The sequence below is a fragment of the Salmo salar genome, chromosome 06, assembly GCF_965601325.2.
Source record: "Salmo salar chromosome 06, fSalSal1, whole genome shotgun sequence".
NCBI classification, from domain to species: Eukaryota; Metazoa; Chordata; class Actinopteri; order Salmoniformes; family Salmonidae; genus Salmo; species Salmo salar.
The window spans coordinates 61,416,414-61,436,144 of NC_138296.1; the positions used below are offsets into that span (position 1 = coordinate 61,416,414).

General features: G+C 43.0%; 1 protein-coding gene across 1 annotated transcript; it reads left to right on the forward strand.

Moving 5' to 3' along the window:
* The first annotated feature begins 210 nt into the window (after positions 1-210).
* Positions 211-15,017, forward strand: LOC106607711 (xaa-Arg dipeptidase). The gene is made up of 7 exons (XM_014204958.3): positions 211-702; positions 3,845-3,993; positions 4,566-4,708; positions 4,909-5,063; positions 9,404-9,539; positions 9,696-9,803; positions 14,107-15,017. Exons 1-7 carry the CDS (start codon positions 289-291, stop codon positions 14,295-14,297), a joined length of 1,296 nt encoding a protein of 431 aa, XP_014060433.3. The 5' UTR covers positions 211-288; the 3' UTR covers positions 14,298-15,017.
* Positions 15,018-19,731: the final 4,714 nt, after the last annotated feature.

The window sequence follows — 19,731 nt, forward strand, 5'->3', positions numbered from 1 at the left end:
TCACTTAGCCTCATTACAAAATGTACAGAATAGCATTATAAAACAGCACATTGTTCTCAATGCACCAAGGCAAAATGTGTTGAAATGCAGTAAATTGGCTGATTTCCCCAAAAAACTGTCGGTGCCCAAATGCAGTAGTCCGGCCCTGGTGTAACATTCCCGTTATAAAACATAAACATGCCCTTTGACCAAGATTTAAACTCCAACACTCCAGTCAATCTGAGCAAATGAAGAGTTCCTACTGTCTGCAGTCCATTGTTTAGTGCTGACTCAGTCGACTCGTTATAAATGGCTCAGCACACTACAGATACGCTCGTGGAGCTAAAACAAAAAGTTGGCAGTTGTATCGACGAAGCCAAAGACAGGCTTCATCGTCTTAGTAAAGACATATGGAGTTGTCCAGAACTCGCATATGAAGAAAGAAAGTCTCACGACAGGTTAGTTAAATTTTTCTCAGAGGAGAAGGGATGGACTGTGGACAGTCATTTTAAGCTCGAGACAGCATTCCGTGCCATATGGGGACCTGTCGGTGGCAAGGAGAGCAATAATGTCATAAATGTTGGTTTCTTGACTGAATACGACGCACTGCCGGGCATTGGACATGCATGTGGCCATAACCTCATTGCGGAAATAGGAGCTGCTGCAGCGATCGGATTAAAAGCTTTGGTAGAACGCACACCCGATTTTCCGGTCCCTGTACAGGTAAATTGTTTGAAGATATATTTTATGTGCGTGCTCACAGTTTCATGAAAATGTTGATTCAAAAGCGGTAACAAGAATGAGAAAGTATGCCTACTGTTTTGCTTCATGATTTGTCAACTCTTGCACAATTTAGCAGTCCATATTGGATACAGGTTCTGTGTGTCTTGAGCAATCAGGTTTACCGACATAACCGGTCGAGCGAGCCTGCCACAATGCACGCCCAAGTGCAAAGCACGCTCTCCACTTACCTCCAGTGTTCATTTTAGTATTTAGTATTTTATTAGGGTCCTCATTAGCTACTGCTAAAGCAGCAGCGATTTATCCGGCCGTCATTGTAAATAAGAATTTGTTCTTAACTGACTTGCCTAGTTAAATAAAAAAATGATGTGATGGAAACGAGGTGATATTTCAGTCTGATCAACTGTAGTCTACTGATTACAACCGCAGCTGCATATGCTATAGGCAATACTGTGACTTTTCCCCCCTGGCAAGGGTGAAGAAATTTGTAATGTTGTGTATTTATAGTCCATTTATTTGTGTTAGGAGAAAATCGTTTTATCCTAACACAAACACATGGGCTATAAATACATCAATTCATTTTCTGAAAATGTGAATGTGATCGAATTTGGTTTATATTTAAACTTGGGCTGGCTAGGCTACCTTGACCTTTTCAATCCACAATTATTAGCCGCCTGAATGTAAAAAAAACAAACAACAGTGATGGCATAGACTGTGAGTTACTTTTTTAATCGCAGTTGCATAGGCCTACACGATGTAAACCTGCATAATGCAAGCTCAGCCCTGTGAGTTCTATTGTCCAGTTGTTGTCTGTGTAAAGGAAACCCCCCTTAGTCTAGTTTTTAAATATAATTAATATAAACAAGTTCAAGGTTGCTGCAGTTTGACAGGGTTTTCATCCTCCCTAGGGTCAGGAGTTTTTTTTAAACCATGTGATCTGATTAGAAAAACTCTGGTCCTATCATAGCCCACACAAAAGCCCACACAAAACCTTTTTACAACTGATTAATCACTGTCATACCCAATAGGGTCTGGATGTATACCAGATCAGGAAAAACTCTGGGCCATGTTTTTTTTGCCCCACCACCCTGGGACCTGTGGTGCCACCTCTGCCTGAGGGTGCATGTTCTCCTCCTGGGAGTCTGCTGTTAGTCATTTAACATATTTATTGTAAAGAAACGGTGCCATAGACTGAGTGTGTTATATACTGTACACTCAGTGGCCAGTTTATTAGCTACACAAACGTTCACGAAAATGTTTTTTTCCTACAGACATTGAATCAAGTGGCCGTGGCTTGCTACATAAAGCAGGCAGACAGACATCGAGGCATTCAGTTACTGTTCGATTGAACATTAGAATGGGCAAAACAAGTGACCTAAGCGACTTTGAGCATGGTATGATCGTCGGTGCCAGGCGCGCCAGTTCCAGGATCTCAGAAACTGGCGGGCTTCCTGGGTTTGTCAAGCACAACTGTGTCAAGGGTTTACAGAGAATGGTGCGTCAAACACAACATATCCAGTCAGCTGTAGTCCTGTGGGCGAAAACAGCTCTTTGATGAGAGAGGTCGAAGGAGAATGGAAAGAATTGTGCAAGCTAACAGGTGCGCCATAAGCAGCATGAGTTCATGGCCCCATCTAGCCTGGTGTCAACGGTACAGGCTGGTGGTGGTGGGTGTAATGGTGTGGGGAGTGTTTTCTGACTTACAGTTCATATAAGGAAATCAGTCAATTGAAATAAATTCATTAGGCACGAATTTATGAATTTCACATGACCGGGCAGGGGCGTAGCCATGGGTGGGTCTGGGAGGGCATAGGCCCACCCACTGGGGCGCCAGGCCCATCCAATCAGAATGAGTTCTTCCCCACAAAATGGCTTTATTACAGACATAAATACTCCTCAGTTTCATCAGCTGTCCGTGTGGCTGGTCTTAGAAGATCCCGCTGGTGAAGAAGCTGGATGTGGAGGTCCTGGGCTGGCATGGTTACTCGTGGTTTGCGGCTGTGTAATGATCATGCTGTTTAATCAGCACCTTTATATGCCACACCTGTCATGTGGAAGGAATATCTTGGCTAAATGCTCACTAACAGGGATGTAAACAAGGATAAATGCTCACTAACAGGGATGTAAACAAATTTGTGCACAAAATTGGAGAAATAAGCTTTTTGTGCATATGGAACATTTCTGGGATCTTTTGACACTTTACATGTTGCATTTATATTTTTGTTCAGTATAGATGGGTGTATCTAACAAACTGGCCACTGAGTGTATATTAGAAGTGAGTCAAAATAGGCTGCCATGATGTTTATTATTATGTAATAACCATGCTGTCGCTGGTGTAGTGGAGGGTATATGCAGGTATACGCTGTATACCCATTTATTTTTCAGTGGGCATTGTGTAAAGTCACTTCTTAATCCCCACAGATACGCATCAAAGTAGTGTAGTGGAGGTATATGCTGTATCAATTAATAGGGCTGATAGAACAGATTGGAATGTTTAGCTTAAAATGTTGATAAACTATTATTTATTCACATTTTAGGCTCAACAATGTACACACGGCAGTAGGCCCACGCGTGAATGTTCAAAAATGCAATTTGCGGGAAAACACCGTTCTAAAATGCGCACCGCACATGCAAGAGGTTTTATGGACAGAGATGGAAATATCCGTTAGGAAGAGGGGGGATTTAAAGATGCAACAACTATCATGGGTTGTTAATATGACTAGGATAATGCCTTTGGCTGCTAGACAATGAAATAACGTTGAAAGAAAACCAATAGAACAGGAGAACGCATGTGAAGAAGTCTTTATAAAAAGAATTGCCTATAAATATAGCCGGCTATTATCTCCACATGCAAATAAAAGCCTCACTCTGGGCAAGAAAATCAGCTCTGCATTGTTGCCACCTCACTGAAACCCCCAACTCTAGGGGGACCTCCCTTACACATGCAATAACCTGAAGCATCATTTTGAGTGCATTGTAAAATTGGATGTGCATGAACCTAATGCTCATTTTATTTTGGTATCAGCCCTCTCATCTACAGTGTGCCATTTATTGGCTTGTAATAGCTCTGACAAGGGTTAGGAGTTTTTCTGGACACATTGACCAGCCAACTCTTCCTCCACAGGTGACAGTGTTGGGAACCCCAGCAGAGGAGGATGGAGGGGGTAAAATCGACCTGATAAGGGAGAGGGCGTTTGATGGCATGGATGTGGTATTCATGGCTCATCCCTCACAGGAGGATGCTTCCTGGCTGCCAGATGTGGCTGAACATGAGTAAGGTTATTTCACGGGCTCACACACAAGTCTATTGTATTTTTGTGGCCCCCGATGGCACCACATTTCTTTTATAGCGCACTACTAAAAGGGTACATTTGGGAAACATACACAATCTTTCGTAATACAAAACATATGTATCCCACTTCTCATAGTCAATGGCTGCTAGAACGGAAAACATATTAGGTAGAGATCCATGTTGTAGAGTGCAATCCATTGTTGGCAGAGAACCCCTTGTGAAATATGCATGAACTCTGTACTGGGGCCCCTAGCTGCATTGCAGAGTGCTATTTCAGGCTGCAGTCAGACCAGTTGCAACATGTGAGATACCACTGATGAATCTCAGAATAAACCAGGCCAACATCATGACTCTGAGGCCTAGGTCTGGTTTCTTGTTTCATTACCAGCGAAAGGCATAAGTTGATACACACTCAAAAATGTTGTAAGTGGTGCTGACTAATAGAATAGTACACTTGTGTGAAAAATCTATTCAGATAGTCGCACACTCTAAATATGCTCCCAATATTTTATGGGTAAAGACCAACGTTTTGGCACAATTTTTCAATTTCCAGTGTCATAGTGAGATACCATGGCAAGGCATCTCATGCTGCAGCCTATCCCTGGGAAGGGGTCAACGCGCTGGACGCTGCTGTGCTTGCCTACAATAACCTTTCAGTGCTCAGACAGCAACTCAAGCCAGACTGGAGAATCCACGGTGAGGGACAGCTCAGTTAACATAAACACGTACTGTATGTTCCTCCTGATCTTGTCCTCAAGAGTAATATTTATTTCCACAATAACAACTTCAGAGGCATTTTAAACTCTACGCAGAAGGAATGGGAGGCCTTTAAACTCCATGTAGCAAACATTTACCAAGTATAGTTCTACATTGCTTCCTTGTGTGGTCCTGTGCAGGTATCATCAAGCATGGAGGGGTGAAACCCAACATCATCCCCGCCTACACAGAGCTGGAGTACTATCTCCGAACTCCCTCACGTAAAGACTTGCCCACCATCAAGGCCAAGGCTGAGATGTGTTTTAGATCCGCTGCCATGGCAACTGGCTGTGAAGTAAGCACAATGACAAAATCACCACGAAGACAAACAATCATTTAAGAGAAATATGTGAATAATTTATCCAGAGCAGGGTTGGGGTCAATTCTGAATTGAGTTGTGAATTAGTCTATAATTAAAATTAAATTCTTGAATTTTAATTACATTCTAATTGGCCGCACTCCACAGGAAGCAGACTTTTTTTTATTGAATTTGATTGGAAGGAAGTAGAATTTAATTAAATTAAATTCATGGAAATTAAAATGGATCATTTATTGCATACGTCATTACGCACGTGTTTATTTTGACATCATGTATGGTTACCAATACTATGTTTAACATGTTCTTGAAACATTTCATATTTAAAACTCATCCTCCTAAAGTGTATTTAAATAATTACAGTCCTCTGGAAAAATTCTTAGAACATTTTGTAGGTTGTCTGTAATTTATTCATAATTCACTTACATGTTATAAAATATTAGGGTGAAAAATAATTTCCCAGAATGCGTTAGATCAAACACGCTAGAATTGAAGGGAGCAACCTAACGTTATCATGGCAAAAATACAGACAAAATACTGTTTGGCATCTTTCAGTTATATAATCCAGTTTATATTTGAAATTATATCTATATTCTTTGCAGTAATAAGTGGCAGATGCCTTTGGCAAAATGTTTGAGACTCATATGTTTCATGTCTCCATTCATTTCTTTGAATTGGTTTGAATTCAATTCTACTTGCTTCAAATCAAATTCAATATGCTAAGCAAGTGATGCATCATTTTCCTAGTCTTTTAACTTGTGTAGGCTTTTTGAATGATATCCACAAACACAAATATAATTGTGCCTTCAGAAAGTATTTATATTCCTTCACTTATTCCACATTTTGTTGTGTTAAAGCCTGAATTCAAAATTGGTTAAATATATATTTTTTCTCATCCATCTACACACAATACCCCATAATCACAAAGTGAAAACATGTTTTTAGAAATTCTATGAAATTTATTGAAAATAGAAATACAGAAATATCTAATTTACAGAAGTATTCACACCCCTGAGTCAATACTTTGTTGTAGATGCACGTTTAGCGGCGATTACAGCTGTGAGTCTTTTTAGGTAAGTCTATAAGATCTTTGCACACTTGGATTGTACAATATTTGTCCATTATTCTTTAAAAAAAATTCAAGCTCTGTCAAGTTATTTTGATGATCATTGCTAAACAGCCATTTTCAAGTCTCGATTTTCAAGCCAATTTAAGTCAACTGTAACTAGGTCACTCAGGAACATTCAATGTCGTCTTCGTAAGCAACTCCAGGTAGATTTCTTTTAGATTATTGTCCTTCTGAAAGATGAATTTGTCTCTCAGTGTCTGTTGGAAAGCAGACTGAATCAGGTTTTCCTCTAGGATTTTGCTTGTATTCAGTTCCTTTTTATCCCAAAAAACTCCCTAGTCCTTGCCGATGACAAACATACCCGTAACATGATGCAGCCACGACCATGCTTGATTTGCCCCAATCATACCGCTTTGTATTCATTTCGATGCCACATTTTTTGCAGTATTACTTAAGTGCCTTGTTGCAAACAGGATGCATATTTTGGAATATTTTTATTCTGTAGAGCAGGTGTGCCCAACCTTCTTTGATGTGAGATCTACTTTTTCATTTGCCAGCCTGATGAGATCTACCAGTCTCTAAATCTAAACCAACCAACAAAATGTATGAAACGCAACTCACCACTGAGTATGGACCTGCTGCTATGATACCTATTTGATACCCAAATATAATGTGGACCAATAACATGTTTTCCACAAATAAGTGCAACTAATTTAATTTCCTACCTTAGTGTGACTTTTGGCATTGGGTGTATACTAGTAGTTTTTCATTGTCAAGGCTGTAGCAGCTTGTTGCAAGTCTCATGCAAGCCACAAGGTGGTCATCAGTCATAGTAGATCTGTACTTAATGTGAGAAAATGCAGACTCACAGAGGTAGGCTGATCCAAAAAGGGCAGTTAAGTTGAGAGCACATCTTCTTATGTTGGGATACTTCTCTAGCAGTAGCTCCCAGAACTCTTCCTTCATCTCAGTGGTTGCCCTGGATTTCAGCTGAATGTCATTTTAAAGGGTGAGAATTTCAGTTTCTGCTATAGATGTGTCCAACTGAACATGTGATCCCATTTTGGAGACAATGTCTTCCACATTTATGTCTGTGCCAACCAAATGGAAAGCATATACAGTGCCTTGCGAAAGTATTCGGCCCCCTTGAACTTTTCGACCTTTTGCCACATTTCAGGCAAACTTTTTTAACAAATAAAAAACTGAAAAATTGGGCGTGCAAAATTATTTAGCCCCCTTAAGTTAATACTTTGTAGCGCCACCTTTTGCTGCGATTACAGCTGTAAGTCGCTTGGGGTATGTCTCTATCAGTTTTGCACATCGAGAGACTGACATTTTTGCCCATTCCTCCTTGCAAAACAGCTCGAGCTCAGTGAGGTTGGATGGAGAGCGTTTGTGAACAGCAGTTTTCAGTTCTTTCCACAGATTCTCGATTGGATTCAGGTCTGGACTTTGACTTGGCCATTCTAACACCTGGATATGTTTATTTGTGAACCATTCCATTGTAGATTTTGCTTTATGTTTTGGATCATTGTCTTGTTGGAAGACAAATCTCCGTCCCAGTCTCAGGTCTTTTGCAGACTCCATCAGGTTTTCTTCCAGAATGGTCCTGTATTTGGCTCCATCCATCTTCCCATCAATTTTAACCATCTTCCCTGCCCCTGCTGAAGAAAAGCAGGCCCAAACCATGATGCTGCCACCACCATGTTTGACAGTGGGGATGGTGTGTTCAGGGTGATGAGCTGTGTTGCTTTTACGCCAAACATAACGTTTTGCATTGTTGCCAAAAAGTTCGATTTTGGTTTCATCTGACCAGAGCACCTTCTTCCACATGTTTGGTGTGTCTCCCAGGTGGCTAGTGGCAAACTTTAAACAACACTTTTTATGGATATCTTTAAGAAATGGCTTTCTTCTTGCCACTCTTCCATAAAGGCCAGATTTGTGCAGTATACGACTGATTGTTGTCCTATGGACAGAGTCTCCCACCTCAGCTGTAGATCTCTGCAGTTCATCCAGAGTGATCATGGGCCTCTTGGCTGCATCTCTGATCAGTCTTCTCCTTGTATGAGCTGAAAGTTTAGAGGGGCGGCCAGGTCTTCGTAGATTTGCAGTGGTCTGATACTCCTTCCATTTCAATATTATCGCTTGCACAGTGCTCCTTGGGATGTTTAAAGCTTGGGAAATCTTTTTGTATCCAAATCCGGCTTTAAACTTCTCCACAACAGTATCTCGGACCTGCCTGGTGTGTTCCTTGTTCTTCATGATGCTCTCTGCGCTTTAAACGGACCTCTGAGACTATCACAGAGCAGGGGCATTTATACGGAGACTTGATTACACACAGGTGGATTCTATTTATCATCATTAGTCATTTAGGTCAACATTGGATCATTCAGAGATCCTCACTGAACTTCTGGAGAGAGTTTGCTGCACTGAAAGTAAAGGGGCTGAATAATTTTGCACGCCCAATTTTTCCGTTTTTTATTTGTTAAAAAAGTTTTAAATATCCAATAAATTTCGTTCCACTTCATGATTGTGTCCCACTTGTTGTTGATTCTTCACAGAAAATTACAGTTTTATATCTTTATGTTTGAAGCCTGAAATGTGACAAAAGGTCGAAAAGTTCAAGGGGGCCGAATACTTTCGCAAGGCACTGTATAAGTGGCAATAGGCTCAAGTGATGCGAAGTCAGTGAAACGACTGTCAAACTCAGATAAGATGCTCTGGACTTATTGAACACGGAATGAGACCATGCAACTCATTATGCGATATGTTAAGCACATACTCCTGAACTTATTTAGGCTGGCCATAACAAAGGGTTTGAATACTTATTGACGCAAGACAATTCAGTTAAATTTTTTTATTCATTTCAACATTTTTCGACAAACCAAATTCCACTTTGACATTATGGAGTATTGTGTGTAGATCAGAGGCACAATCTCAATTTAATCCATTTAAAATTCAGGCTGTAACACAACAAAATGTAGAAAAAGTCAAGAGTTGTGAATACTTTCTGAAGGCCCTGTATATCATGACTGTGTTTTCACGAATTTGCTAATATAATCATCAAGCCCATTTAAAAGATTAGGGGACATGATACGGAAGTAAAGCGGAAGAGGCGGTTACTTTTACAGGATATTTAAATTCTGATTCCTGTTGGGTGTGGCCAATGAGTTGAATATAATTAAATTCAGAAATTCCAAATTGACCCTAACCAAAGCGATTTACCAATTTTTTTTTTTTTTTTTTAAAGGTTGAACTGGAGTTCGCAAGGAATGCCTTTCACAACGTCCTGCGGAATCCCACCCTGCATGGGTTGTATGAGGTAAACGGCAAGGCTTTGGGGATGGAATTCACTACAGATGAAGAGGTCCTCAAAAACTCCTCTGGTAAGACAGCAATTCAACTGTGCATCCCTCACTGTGCTTTCCACAGGCGATATTGTGGTCATTGGAAGAACTAGGAGGCAATGTTCTTGTTATACAATGAAACTGTAATGCTGTAATGTAGAATGAAAGACAATTGATTGTTTGTAATCTCCACAGGCTCCACAGACTTTGGCAATGTGTCTTTTATTGTACCTGGAATCCACCCTTACTTTTACATTGGCTCAGATGCTCTAAACCACACAGAGGAATACACCGTAGCTGCTGGTATGTCTTTATCATACACCTGAAATCAATTAGAAACACAGTAGATACGGTGCATTCGGAAAATATTCAGACCCCTTGACTTTTTCCACATTTTGTTACGTTACAGCCTTATTCTAAAATTGAATACATTGTTTTTTCCCCCTCATCAATCTACACACAATACCCCATAATGAAAAGCAAAAACAGGTTTCTGAAATTTTAGAAAGTGTATTAAAAATTAAACACTGAAATATAACATTTACATAAGTATTCAGACTCTTTACTTTATCGCTGCCAAGCACCTTTGGCAGCGATTACAGCCTTGAGTCTTCTTGGGTATGACACTACAAGCTTGGCAGACCTGTATTTGGAGAGTTTCTCCCATTCTTCTCTGCAAATTCTCTCAAGCTCTGTCAGGTTGGATTGGGAGCGTCAATGCACAGCTATTTTCAGGTCTGTCAAGAGATTTTTGATTGAGTTCAAGTCCGGGCTCTGGCTGGGCCACTCAAGGACATTCAGAGACTTGTCCGGAAACGCAGGAGTGGCTGTCTTGGCTGTGCGCTTAGGGTCGTTGTCCTGTTGGAAGGTGAACCTTCGCCAGAGTCTGAGGTCCTAGGCACTCTGGAGCAGGTTTTCATCAAGTATCTCTCTGTACTTTGTTCCATTCATCTTTCCCTCGATCCTGACTAGTCACCCAGTCCCTGCCGCTGAAAAACATCCCCACAGCATGATGCTGCCACCACCAATCTTCTTCACCGTAGGGATGGTGCCAGCTGTCCTCCAGACCTGACACTTGGCATTCAGGCCAAAGAGTTCAATCTTGGTTTCATCAGTCCAGAGAATCTTGTTTCTCATGGTCTGAGTCCTAGCAAGCTATCATGTGCCTTTTACTGAGGAGTGGCTTCCGTCTGGCCACTCTACCATAAAGGCCTGATTGGTGTAGTTCTGCAGAGATGGTTGTCCTTCTGGAAGGTTCTCCAATCTCCACAGAGGAACTCTGGAGCTCTATTATAGTGACCATCAGGTTCTTGGTCATCTCCCTGACCAAGGCCCTTCTCCCCCGATTGCTCAGTTTGGCTTTGCGGTCAGCTCTAGGAAGAGTCTTCGTGGTTCTAAACTTCTTTAATTTAATAATGATGGAGGCCACTGTGTTCTTGGGGACCTTCAATGTTGCCATTCCCCAGATCTGTGCCGCGACACAATCCTATCTTAGAGCTCTACGGACAATTCCTTTGACCTCATGTCTTGGTTTTTGCTCTGACATGCACTGTCAACTGTGGGACCTTATATAGACAGGTGTGTGCCTTTCCAAATCATGTCCAATCAATGGAATTTACCACAAGTGGACTCCAATCAAGTAGTAGAAACATCTTAAGGATGATCAATGGAAACAGGATGCACCTGAGCTAAATTTTGAGTCTTATAGCAAAGGGTCTGAATACTTACGTAATTGAGGTGTATGTGTATATATATATATATATATATATATATATATATATATATATACACACTGCTCAAAAAAATAAAGGGAACACTTAAACAACACATCCTAGATCTGAATGAAAGAAATAATCTTATTAAATACTTTTTTCTTTACATAGTTGAATGTGCTGACAACAAAATCACACAAAAATAATCAATGGAAATCCAATTTATCAACCCATGGAGGTCTGGATTTGGAGTCACACTCAAAATTAAAGTGGAAAATCACACTACAGGCTGATCCAACTTTGATGTAATGTCCTTAAAACAAGTCAAAATGAGGCTCGGTAGTGTGTGTGGCCTCCACGTGCCTGTATGACCTCCCTACAACGCCTGGGCATGCTCCTGATGAGGTGGCGGATGGTCTCCTGAGGGATCTCCTCCCAGACCTGGACTAAAGCATCCACCAACTCCTGGACAGTCTGTGGGGCAACGTGGCGTTGGTGGATGGAGCGAGACATGATGTCCCAGATGTGCTCAATTGGATTCAGGTCTGGGGAACGGGCGGGCCAGTCCATAGCATCAATGCGTTCCTCTTGCAGGAACTGCTGACACACTCCAGCCACATGAGGTCTAGCATTGTCTTGCATTAGGAGGAACCCAGGGCCAACCGCACCAGCATATGGTCTCACAAGGGGTCTGAGGATCTCATCTCGGTACCTAATGGCAGTCAGGCTACGTCTGGCGAGCACATGGAGGGCTGTGCGGCCCCCCAAAGAAATGTCACCCCACACCATGACTGACCCACCGCCAAACCGGTCATGCTGGAGGATGTTGCAGGCAGCAGAACGTTCTCCACGGCGTCTCCAGACTCTGTCACGTCTGTCACGTGCTCAGTGTGAACCTGCTTTCATCTGTGAAGAGCACAGTGCGCCAGTGGCGAATTTGCCAGTCTTGGTGTTCTCTGGAAAATGCCAAACGTCCTGCACGGTGTTGGGCTGTAAGCACAACCCTCACCTGTGGACGTCAGGCCCTCATACCACCCTCATGGAGTGGTATGTTTCTGACCGTTTGAGCAGACACATGCACATTTGTGGCCTGCTGGAGGTCATTTTTCAGGGCTCTGGCAGTGCTCCTCCTGCTCCTCCTTGCACAAATGCGGAGGTAGCGGTCCTGCTGCTGGGTTGTTGCCCTCCTACGGCCTCCTCCACGTCTCCTGATGTACTGGCCTGTCTCCTGGTAGCGCCTCCATGCTCTGGACACTACGCTGACAGACACAGCAAACCTTCTTGCCACAGCTCGCATTGATGTGCCATCCTGGATGAGCTGCACTACCTGAGCCACTTGTGTGGGTTGTAGACTCCGTCTCATGCTACCACTAGAGTGAAAGCACCACCAGCATTCAAAAGTGACCAAAACATCAGCCAGGAAGCATAGGAACTGAGAAGTGGTCTGTGGTCTCCACCTGCAGAACCACTCCTTTATTGGGGGTGTCTTGCTTATTGCCTATAATTTCCACCTGTTGTCTATTCCATTTGCACAACAGCATGTGAAATTTATTGTCAATCAGTGTTGCTTCCTAAGTGGACAGTTTGATTTCACAGAAGTGTTATTGACTTGGAGTTACATTGAGTTGTTTAAGTGTTCTCTTTATTTTTTTGAGGAGTGTATATATATATATATATATATATTTTTTTTAATATATATAAATCTGCAAACATTTCTAAAAAACTGTTTTTGCTTTGTCATTATGGGGTATTGTGTGTAGATTGATGAGGGAAACAAATCATTGAATCAATTTTAGTCTGTAACGTATCAAAATGTGGAAAAGGGGAAGGGTCTGAATACTTTCTGAATGAGCTGTAATCTACTCCATTAGATAGAAAAAAGTAGTTTTTTTCCAGTTCAGTTCAGTAAATCTTTATTGTCCCAGAAGGGCAATTTGAGTGCAGCATTAAAATATGTATAAAACACAAACAGGTTTTCCTACCCCTGTCTTACAGTAACTGTCCAGTGAAAATATAGGTGCAGTACCAGACAAAAGTTTGGACACCAAGGGTTTTTCTTTATTTGTACTTTTTTCTACATTTTAGATTAATAGTGAAGACATCAAAACTAGGAAATAACACATATGGAATCATGTAGTAACCAAAAAAGTGTGTAACACTCATGATGCAAAGAGTGCAATTTCTGAGGCTTGTAACTCTAATTAACTTATCCTTTGCAGCAAAGGTAACTCTGGGTCTTCTTTTACTGTGGTGATCCTCATGAGAGCCCGTTTCATCATAGTGCTTGATGGTTTTTGCGACTGCACTTGAAGAAAGTTTCAAAGTTCTTGAAATGTTCCTTATTGACTGACCTTCATGCCTTGAAGTAATGATGAATTGTCATTTATCATTGCTTTTTTGAGCTGTTCTTGCCATAAAATGGACTTGGTCTTTTACCAAATAGGGCTATCTTCTGTATACCACCCTACCTTGTCACAACACAACTGATTGGCTCAAATGCATTAAGAAGGAAAGAAATTCCACAAATTAACTTCGCACACCTGTTAATTGAAATGCATTCCAGGTGGCTACCTCATGAAGCTGTTTGAGAGAATACCAAGAGTGTGCAAAGCAGTCATCAAGGCAAAGGGTGGCTACTTTGAAGAATCTCAAATATGAAATATATTTTGATTTGTTTAACACTTTTTTGGTTACTACATGATTCCATATGTGTTCTTTCATAGTTTTGATGTCTTCACTATTATTCTACAATGTAGAAAATAGTACAAATAAAGAAAAACCCTGCAATGAGTAGGTGTATCCAAACTTTTGACTGGTACTGTATATTAGGTAATATAGTATTCAATAATCTTCACATAGGCTTACTTGTGTGTGTCTCTGAATCCATCGTCTAGGTGATGATAAAGCTCAGTTCTACACCCTGCGGGTGGCCAAGGCACTGGCCATGACAGCACTGGATGTGCTGCTGTGCCCAGAGCTGCTGCAGAGAGCCAGAGAGGACTTAAAGGAGGCTAACCTAAAGGAGGAGCAGGCCCTGAGAGGGGCCTCAGAGGCCAAACATTGTGGAGGGGCAGCCCAGCACTGAACCACATACTGTATATTAACAGTAGGCTCTGTCAGATAGCCTACCATGTCACCTCCTGCCCACCTGATTCAACCAATCAACTTCATGATCTCATTGAAATGAATTAGCTAACTTAAGTGTGGGGCTAGAACAAAACACTGTGATCTGTAGCTCTCTATTGACCAATGTTTGTGTTCACTGATCTTTCTGGTCAAAGGTAACCATAATAGAGTGAAATACTACTGATCCACTGGTCAGGTTTGATATTCCAACAGCTGATAATGGGCTATTGATAGGAGGAAAATCTTAATAAACTTAGTTTTCAGCTATTCAATAGGCCCTAAAAGCACTATTTGGTGCTTCTACCAAAGATATGTTCTGTTATGTGTGAGCACTTGAATTGTTATTATCATTACATTATGAAAACACCCTGTAACGGATGGGCCATAGAAAGGTTTTTTTTGTTCTTTATTTTGGTTAGGCCAGGGTGTTACATTGGGTGGGTGTTCTATGCTCATTTTCTATGTTGTCTGTTTCATTGATTTTGGCCGTGTGGCTTCCAATCAGGCACAGCTGTTGTTGGTTGTTGCTGATTGGGAGTCACACATAAGTGCCTGTTTTTCCGTTGGGGTTTTGTGGGTAATTGTTTCTGTTGTGTGGTTTTCACCGACAGAACTGTTGGCTTTCGTTTTCCCTGTTTGTTTTTTGAAGTGTATCATTAAAAATCATTATGACCACTTACCACGCTGCATCTTGGTCCCCTCTTCCAGACGATTGTTACACACCCTCATTACATTTTGTAAAGCCTTTTTTTGTAGGATATACCTTTCCAGCCTTTGGTTGAAATCAGGCTTAATTCCAAACAGATGTCATATCAATGTGGCATTGGATAAGCCTAAATGCATTGGAAAAGCAGGTTCAATTTCAAATACTTTGCTCGCCTGATCACTGGGCTCAAAGAACCAATCACACAATGTTTGTTGGAGACAGACAGGTCTCCTTATAAGGCGCCACTCGCCCGCCACTGGTCATTCTCGCCTCTCTTCCTTGCGGAAGAGACTATGCTCACTAAAGTTCTGTTCCGCACGACGAGATCACTGTCTTCCTACTGAACTGTTCTCAAGCGAACAGTGAGGTTAACACTGCCAAACGTGGGGCCTCAGCTCCTGTCGATGGTGTTGAGTACTGACCAAAAGGAAAGTTTTGCTTTGAGTATACAGCTAGCTATCGAGACTTGGTTAGCCCACGCTGCAAGGCTCGCTGGAAAGTTAGCTAAACACACCAGCATTACTACCAGCAAAAGTAACATTGCTAGCTCCCGTTTCTTGTCTAGCTAGCTTTGAAGCTAGCTAAAAGTACTTCAACAAGCTAGCTCTCGCCGGGAAGACTTAGCTAAGCTGGGTAACATGCTAAGTCAGCACTTGCTTTCCCGTGCACCCTGTGCACGGTATGGACTTTCCCAAGACCGCCCTCAAGTGAAGGCTGTGTAGCGCAGTCCGTTCGTGGGCCCTATCACCCTCACAGCCTGCAGGCGAGGAGGCTACCCCGCAACCTCAACCCACATGGGTGGAGGTAGCAGAGAGTTACCCAGAGGACCTCAAACCGCTGTTTGATGAGCTTGCAGCGGGGGAAGGGGACCTTGTCATCGACAAGTTTGATAGCAGGGAAATGACTGGCATCTTCCCAGAGGGGGAAGAGGAAGCCCCAGACTTGAGGCCCTCTTCCTACCTCAGCGGAGCTAGGATACCCAATGACAGATTTGGACTTATCGATGTCTGCAGACGGACAGTGGTCAGACTCAAGATCGTGGAGGAGGACAAGGGCTTTGGCAATCCACCGGTGGTCGAGCCGTCACTGGCTAACCACCTCAACCCCAGTGCCTTGTCAGTGACCAGCACTGCTCTCCCTGAAGCGTTTCACCGCCTCCATATTCCATAAGGACTACATATCTGCGGCACGTTCTGTATGGGCATTGAACGTAACGTACCTACTGTTGGCTTACCCGGCCAATTTGTTGCTAGAGATATGCAATATCTTAGGCAAAGGCACAGTCATCCAGTACGTATGGGACGAGATCTGTCATTGCAGATCTCAACCTCCGGGCCTCCAGAGTCATCATACAAGGCTGTGGGCGCGCCATGAGCCCTGCGGTGGTGGAGCCTTGTGGCTCAACTTGTCCAGCCTCTCGGACAAGGAAAAGGCAGATTTCTTACACAGTCCTATCGCACCAAAGGAACGATTTGGGCCTTCTGTCGCCATCATAACCGATACACAAGAACTTCGTAAGGTAGGCGAAGCCTTTAACTTCTGCTTGCCCTGCAGATCTTGGTAACGCGGTAACTCGGTCTCCCCTTCCATGAGCCAACGCTTTGCGGTAGGGAGAGGGAAACACGCTGGCACCAGGAGTTTTTGCAACACAAAACCCTCAGCAACGCAGCAGGCTGCGAACCCTCAGTTCGACTCTCCTAACAGAGACCGACGAGGGAAGCGGTCCTTCGCTGCTGCCTCATCGAGGTCCCACCCACTTAATTCCCTCGGGGAAAGAAGGGACGTCCGACCTAGGGGTACGTCTCCAGCGGCAGTGAGGGGCATCCAACAGTTCACTTCATGTCCCGACTTGGAGCACTTCTTTTTTTAAGAGATTAATTTGTTCAAAACTGTTGTCTTTCTCTCTCTTTGAGTCTACTACTCACCATATTTTATCCACTGCAGTGCTAGCTAGCTGTAGCTTATACTAGATTCATTCTCTGACCTTTTGATTGGGTGGACAACATGTCACTTCATGCTGCAAAAGCTCTGATGGGTTGGAGGATGTCCTCCATAAGTTGTCATAATTACTGTGTAAGTCTATGGAAGAGGGTGAGAACCATAAGCCGCCTAGGTTTTCTATTGAAGTTAATGTACCCAGAGGAGGACAGAAGCTAGCTGTCCTCCTGCTACACCATGGTGCTACCCTACAGAGTGCTGCTGAGGCTACTGTAGACTTTCATTGCAAAACAGTGTGTTTGAATCAATTATTTGTGAATATATTTTGTATCGTTTTATCTAAAAAGGCTAACTTTTTAAATGTTACACAAAACAAATAAATAAATGACATTCACGGAGGAGGATGGTCCTCCCCTTCCTCCTCTGAGGAGCCTCCACTGTCACAGACTGTCTCTCAGCTCTCTGTAACTGGAAGAGCCCCTCGATCTTCTTCTCACGCACTCCCCTAGGTGTAGTGTCATTGTGAACAGGGTGGCGTGAAGTTCACGAGGGTCCCCACAGCTCTGCCACACGATAAATTACCTCGAACTGCTGACAGTGTTTTATTCGAACTGATAAACTTTTTGCTCTTCCTTTGATATTGTCATATCCTTGTCAGGACAGACAATACGACTGTAGTGGCATACATCAACACATCAGGGTGTCACTAGCTCTCTGCATTGACACAGACTAGCTGTCAAGACTGTGGAGCAGGGCACACTTCCTCTCATTACCTGTGGCTCAGTTGGTAGAGCATGGTGTTTGCAACGCCAGCATGGTGTGTGCAACGCCAGGGTTGTGGGTTCGATTCCCACGGGGTGCCAGTACAAAAAAAATTTATGAAATGTATGCATTCACTACTGTAAGTCGCTCTGGATAAGAGCGTATCGCTAAAATGACAAAAAAAAAATGTTTAATTACGCATGACTCCTCTCATTACTTGTTGTCCAGAGGGAACCTGTTATGGGTAGACTCCATCCCTAGGTGGTGAACCAGATCTGGGAGTGATACGGTCTAGCCGCCGTAAATCTCTTCACATAGCACAAAGACGTGTTGTCTGTTGTTCTTGGCGATAGCAGGATACACACCACTGGGATTGGACGCGCTGGCACACGCTTGGCAAAGGGGTAACTCTCTACGCTTTTCCTCCTCTATGCTTGATACTCCCCACTCTAAGCAGAGTGAGGGAACAAGTATTATCCCTCATCTTGTTAGCCCCTCGATGGCCAGGGAGGCTCTGGTTAGCAGTTCTGGTTAGGCTCTGAAGCCTTGACAACTACCGTTACGCTGGGATCTTTCGACCCAGGTGGGCAGAGAGATTTTACACCCTCACCAAGAAACCATGGCCATCTGGACCTGGCCTCTGAGAGGATACATTTGGTGGTGTGGCCGAAAAACAGTTCACTGTTAAGGTCTATTCAGCCGCTATCTCGGCCTGTCATATAGGCTTCGAGGACAACACAGAAACACCCTATGTTATGAAGGGAGAGCATCGCTTACGCCCAGTCTCCAAGCCTTTAGCCCCATCTTGGGATCTTTCTTTTGTGCATGGGCCAATTTCACAGCAACCTTTTGAGCCTCTGGAAATATCTCTCATTCAAGACATCTTTGCTGATCTTTGCACTTACATCTGCACAATGAGTGAGTGAGCTGCACGCAGTCCACCATTCATGCCTACAGTTTGCCCCAGGGTTATCAAGGGTAACATTCTTACCCAAACCCACCTTTATGCCTATTGTCAGTGGCAATTAAAATTGTCTCGCTTAAAATTTTGTTAATGGCTTTCCACCTGCCGCCCTGCACTTCTACGGAAAAATAGCATCTCCACCGTTTATGTCCAGTATGCAATTTGCGCATTTGCTTGGATGAAGTGAGAGTATTGCGCTAGAACGACAGTGACCTCTGTGACTTTTGGGCGCCTCCCTGCAAGGGCTGTCCCCCATTTGGATAGTGGAGGCTATTTTATTGGAGAATATAATAGCAAGGTTTTTATTTGTATATTATTTTGTATCTGCAATATTAAAGCTGATCTACCCCCTAAAATAAATTATTGCAAGGGTTACAGCCCGGGTTACAGACCTGGCTATCTTTAGATGAATGCACTAACTTTAAGTCCCTCTGGATAAGAGCGTCTGCTAAATGACTAAAATGGGCTCATTCCACCAGAGGTATGGCTACCTCTTGGGCACTGTTTTAAGGCATTTCCTTAAGGGAGATTTGTGTTATGGCATGTTGGACCACACCTCATACGTTTATAACGTTTTTACCTTCTGGATGTCACTGCATCTTCGTTGGTGTATACTGCCTCACTGTTGAAGCCACTGAGGGTGATGTTCTTGGGACTACCCTGGCTTCAGAGAGCATTTCTGCGATACGGGAGTAGGCTATATTCTAATGTGAGACATCTGACATGCTCTCCGAAGCCAGGTGTGCATAGAGTCAGTGCAAGATGCAGATCAATGCAGATAGTCCAGGTAACCATTTAATGAACTATTTAGCAGTCTTATGGCTTGGGGGTAGAAGCTGTCTCGAAGCCTGTTGGTCCAAGAGCTGATGCTCTGGTACCGTTTGCTGGAGGGTAGCAGAGTGAACAGTTTATGGCTTTGGGGGCTGAAGTATTTGGCATTTTTTGGGGGCTTCTTCTGACACCGTCTGATATAGAGATCCTGGATGTACTGGGCCGTCCGCACCACCCTCTGTAGCGCTTTGC

Excerpts from the sequence above, each read along its gene's own strand:
- LOC106607711 (XM_014204958.3), top strand. The coding sequence starts at position 289 with ATGGCTCAGCACACTACAGATACGCTCGTGGAGCTAAAACAAAAAGTT. Across the intron at positions 703-3,844 it reads ATTTTCCGGTCCCTGTACAG|GTGACAGTGTTGGGAACCCC; the intron begins GTAAATTGTTTG and ends CTTCCTCCACAG. Across the intron at positions 5,064-9,403 it reads CCATGGCAACTGGCTGTGAA|GTTGAACTGGAGTTCGCAAG; the intron begins GTAAGCACAATG and ends TTTTTTTTAAAG.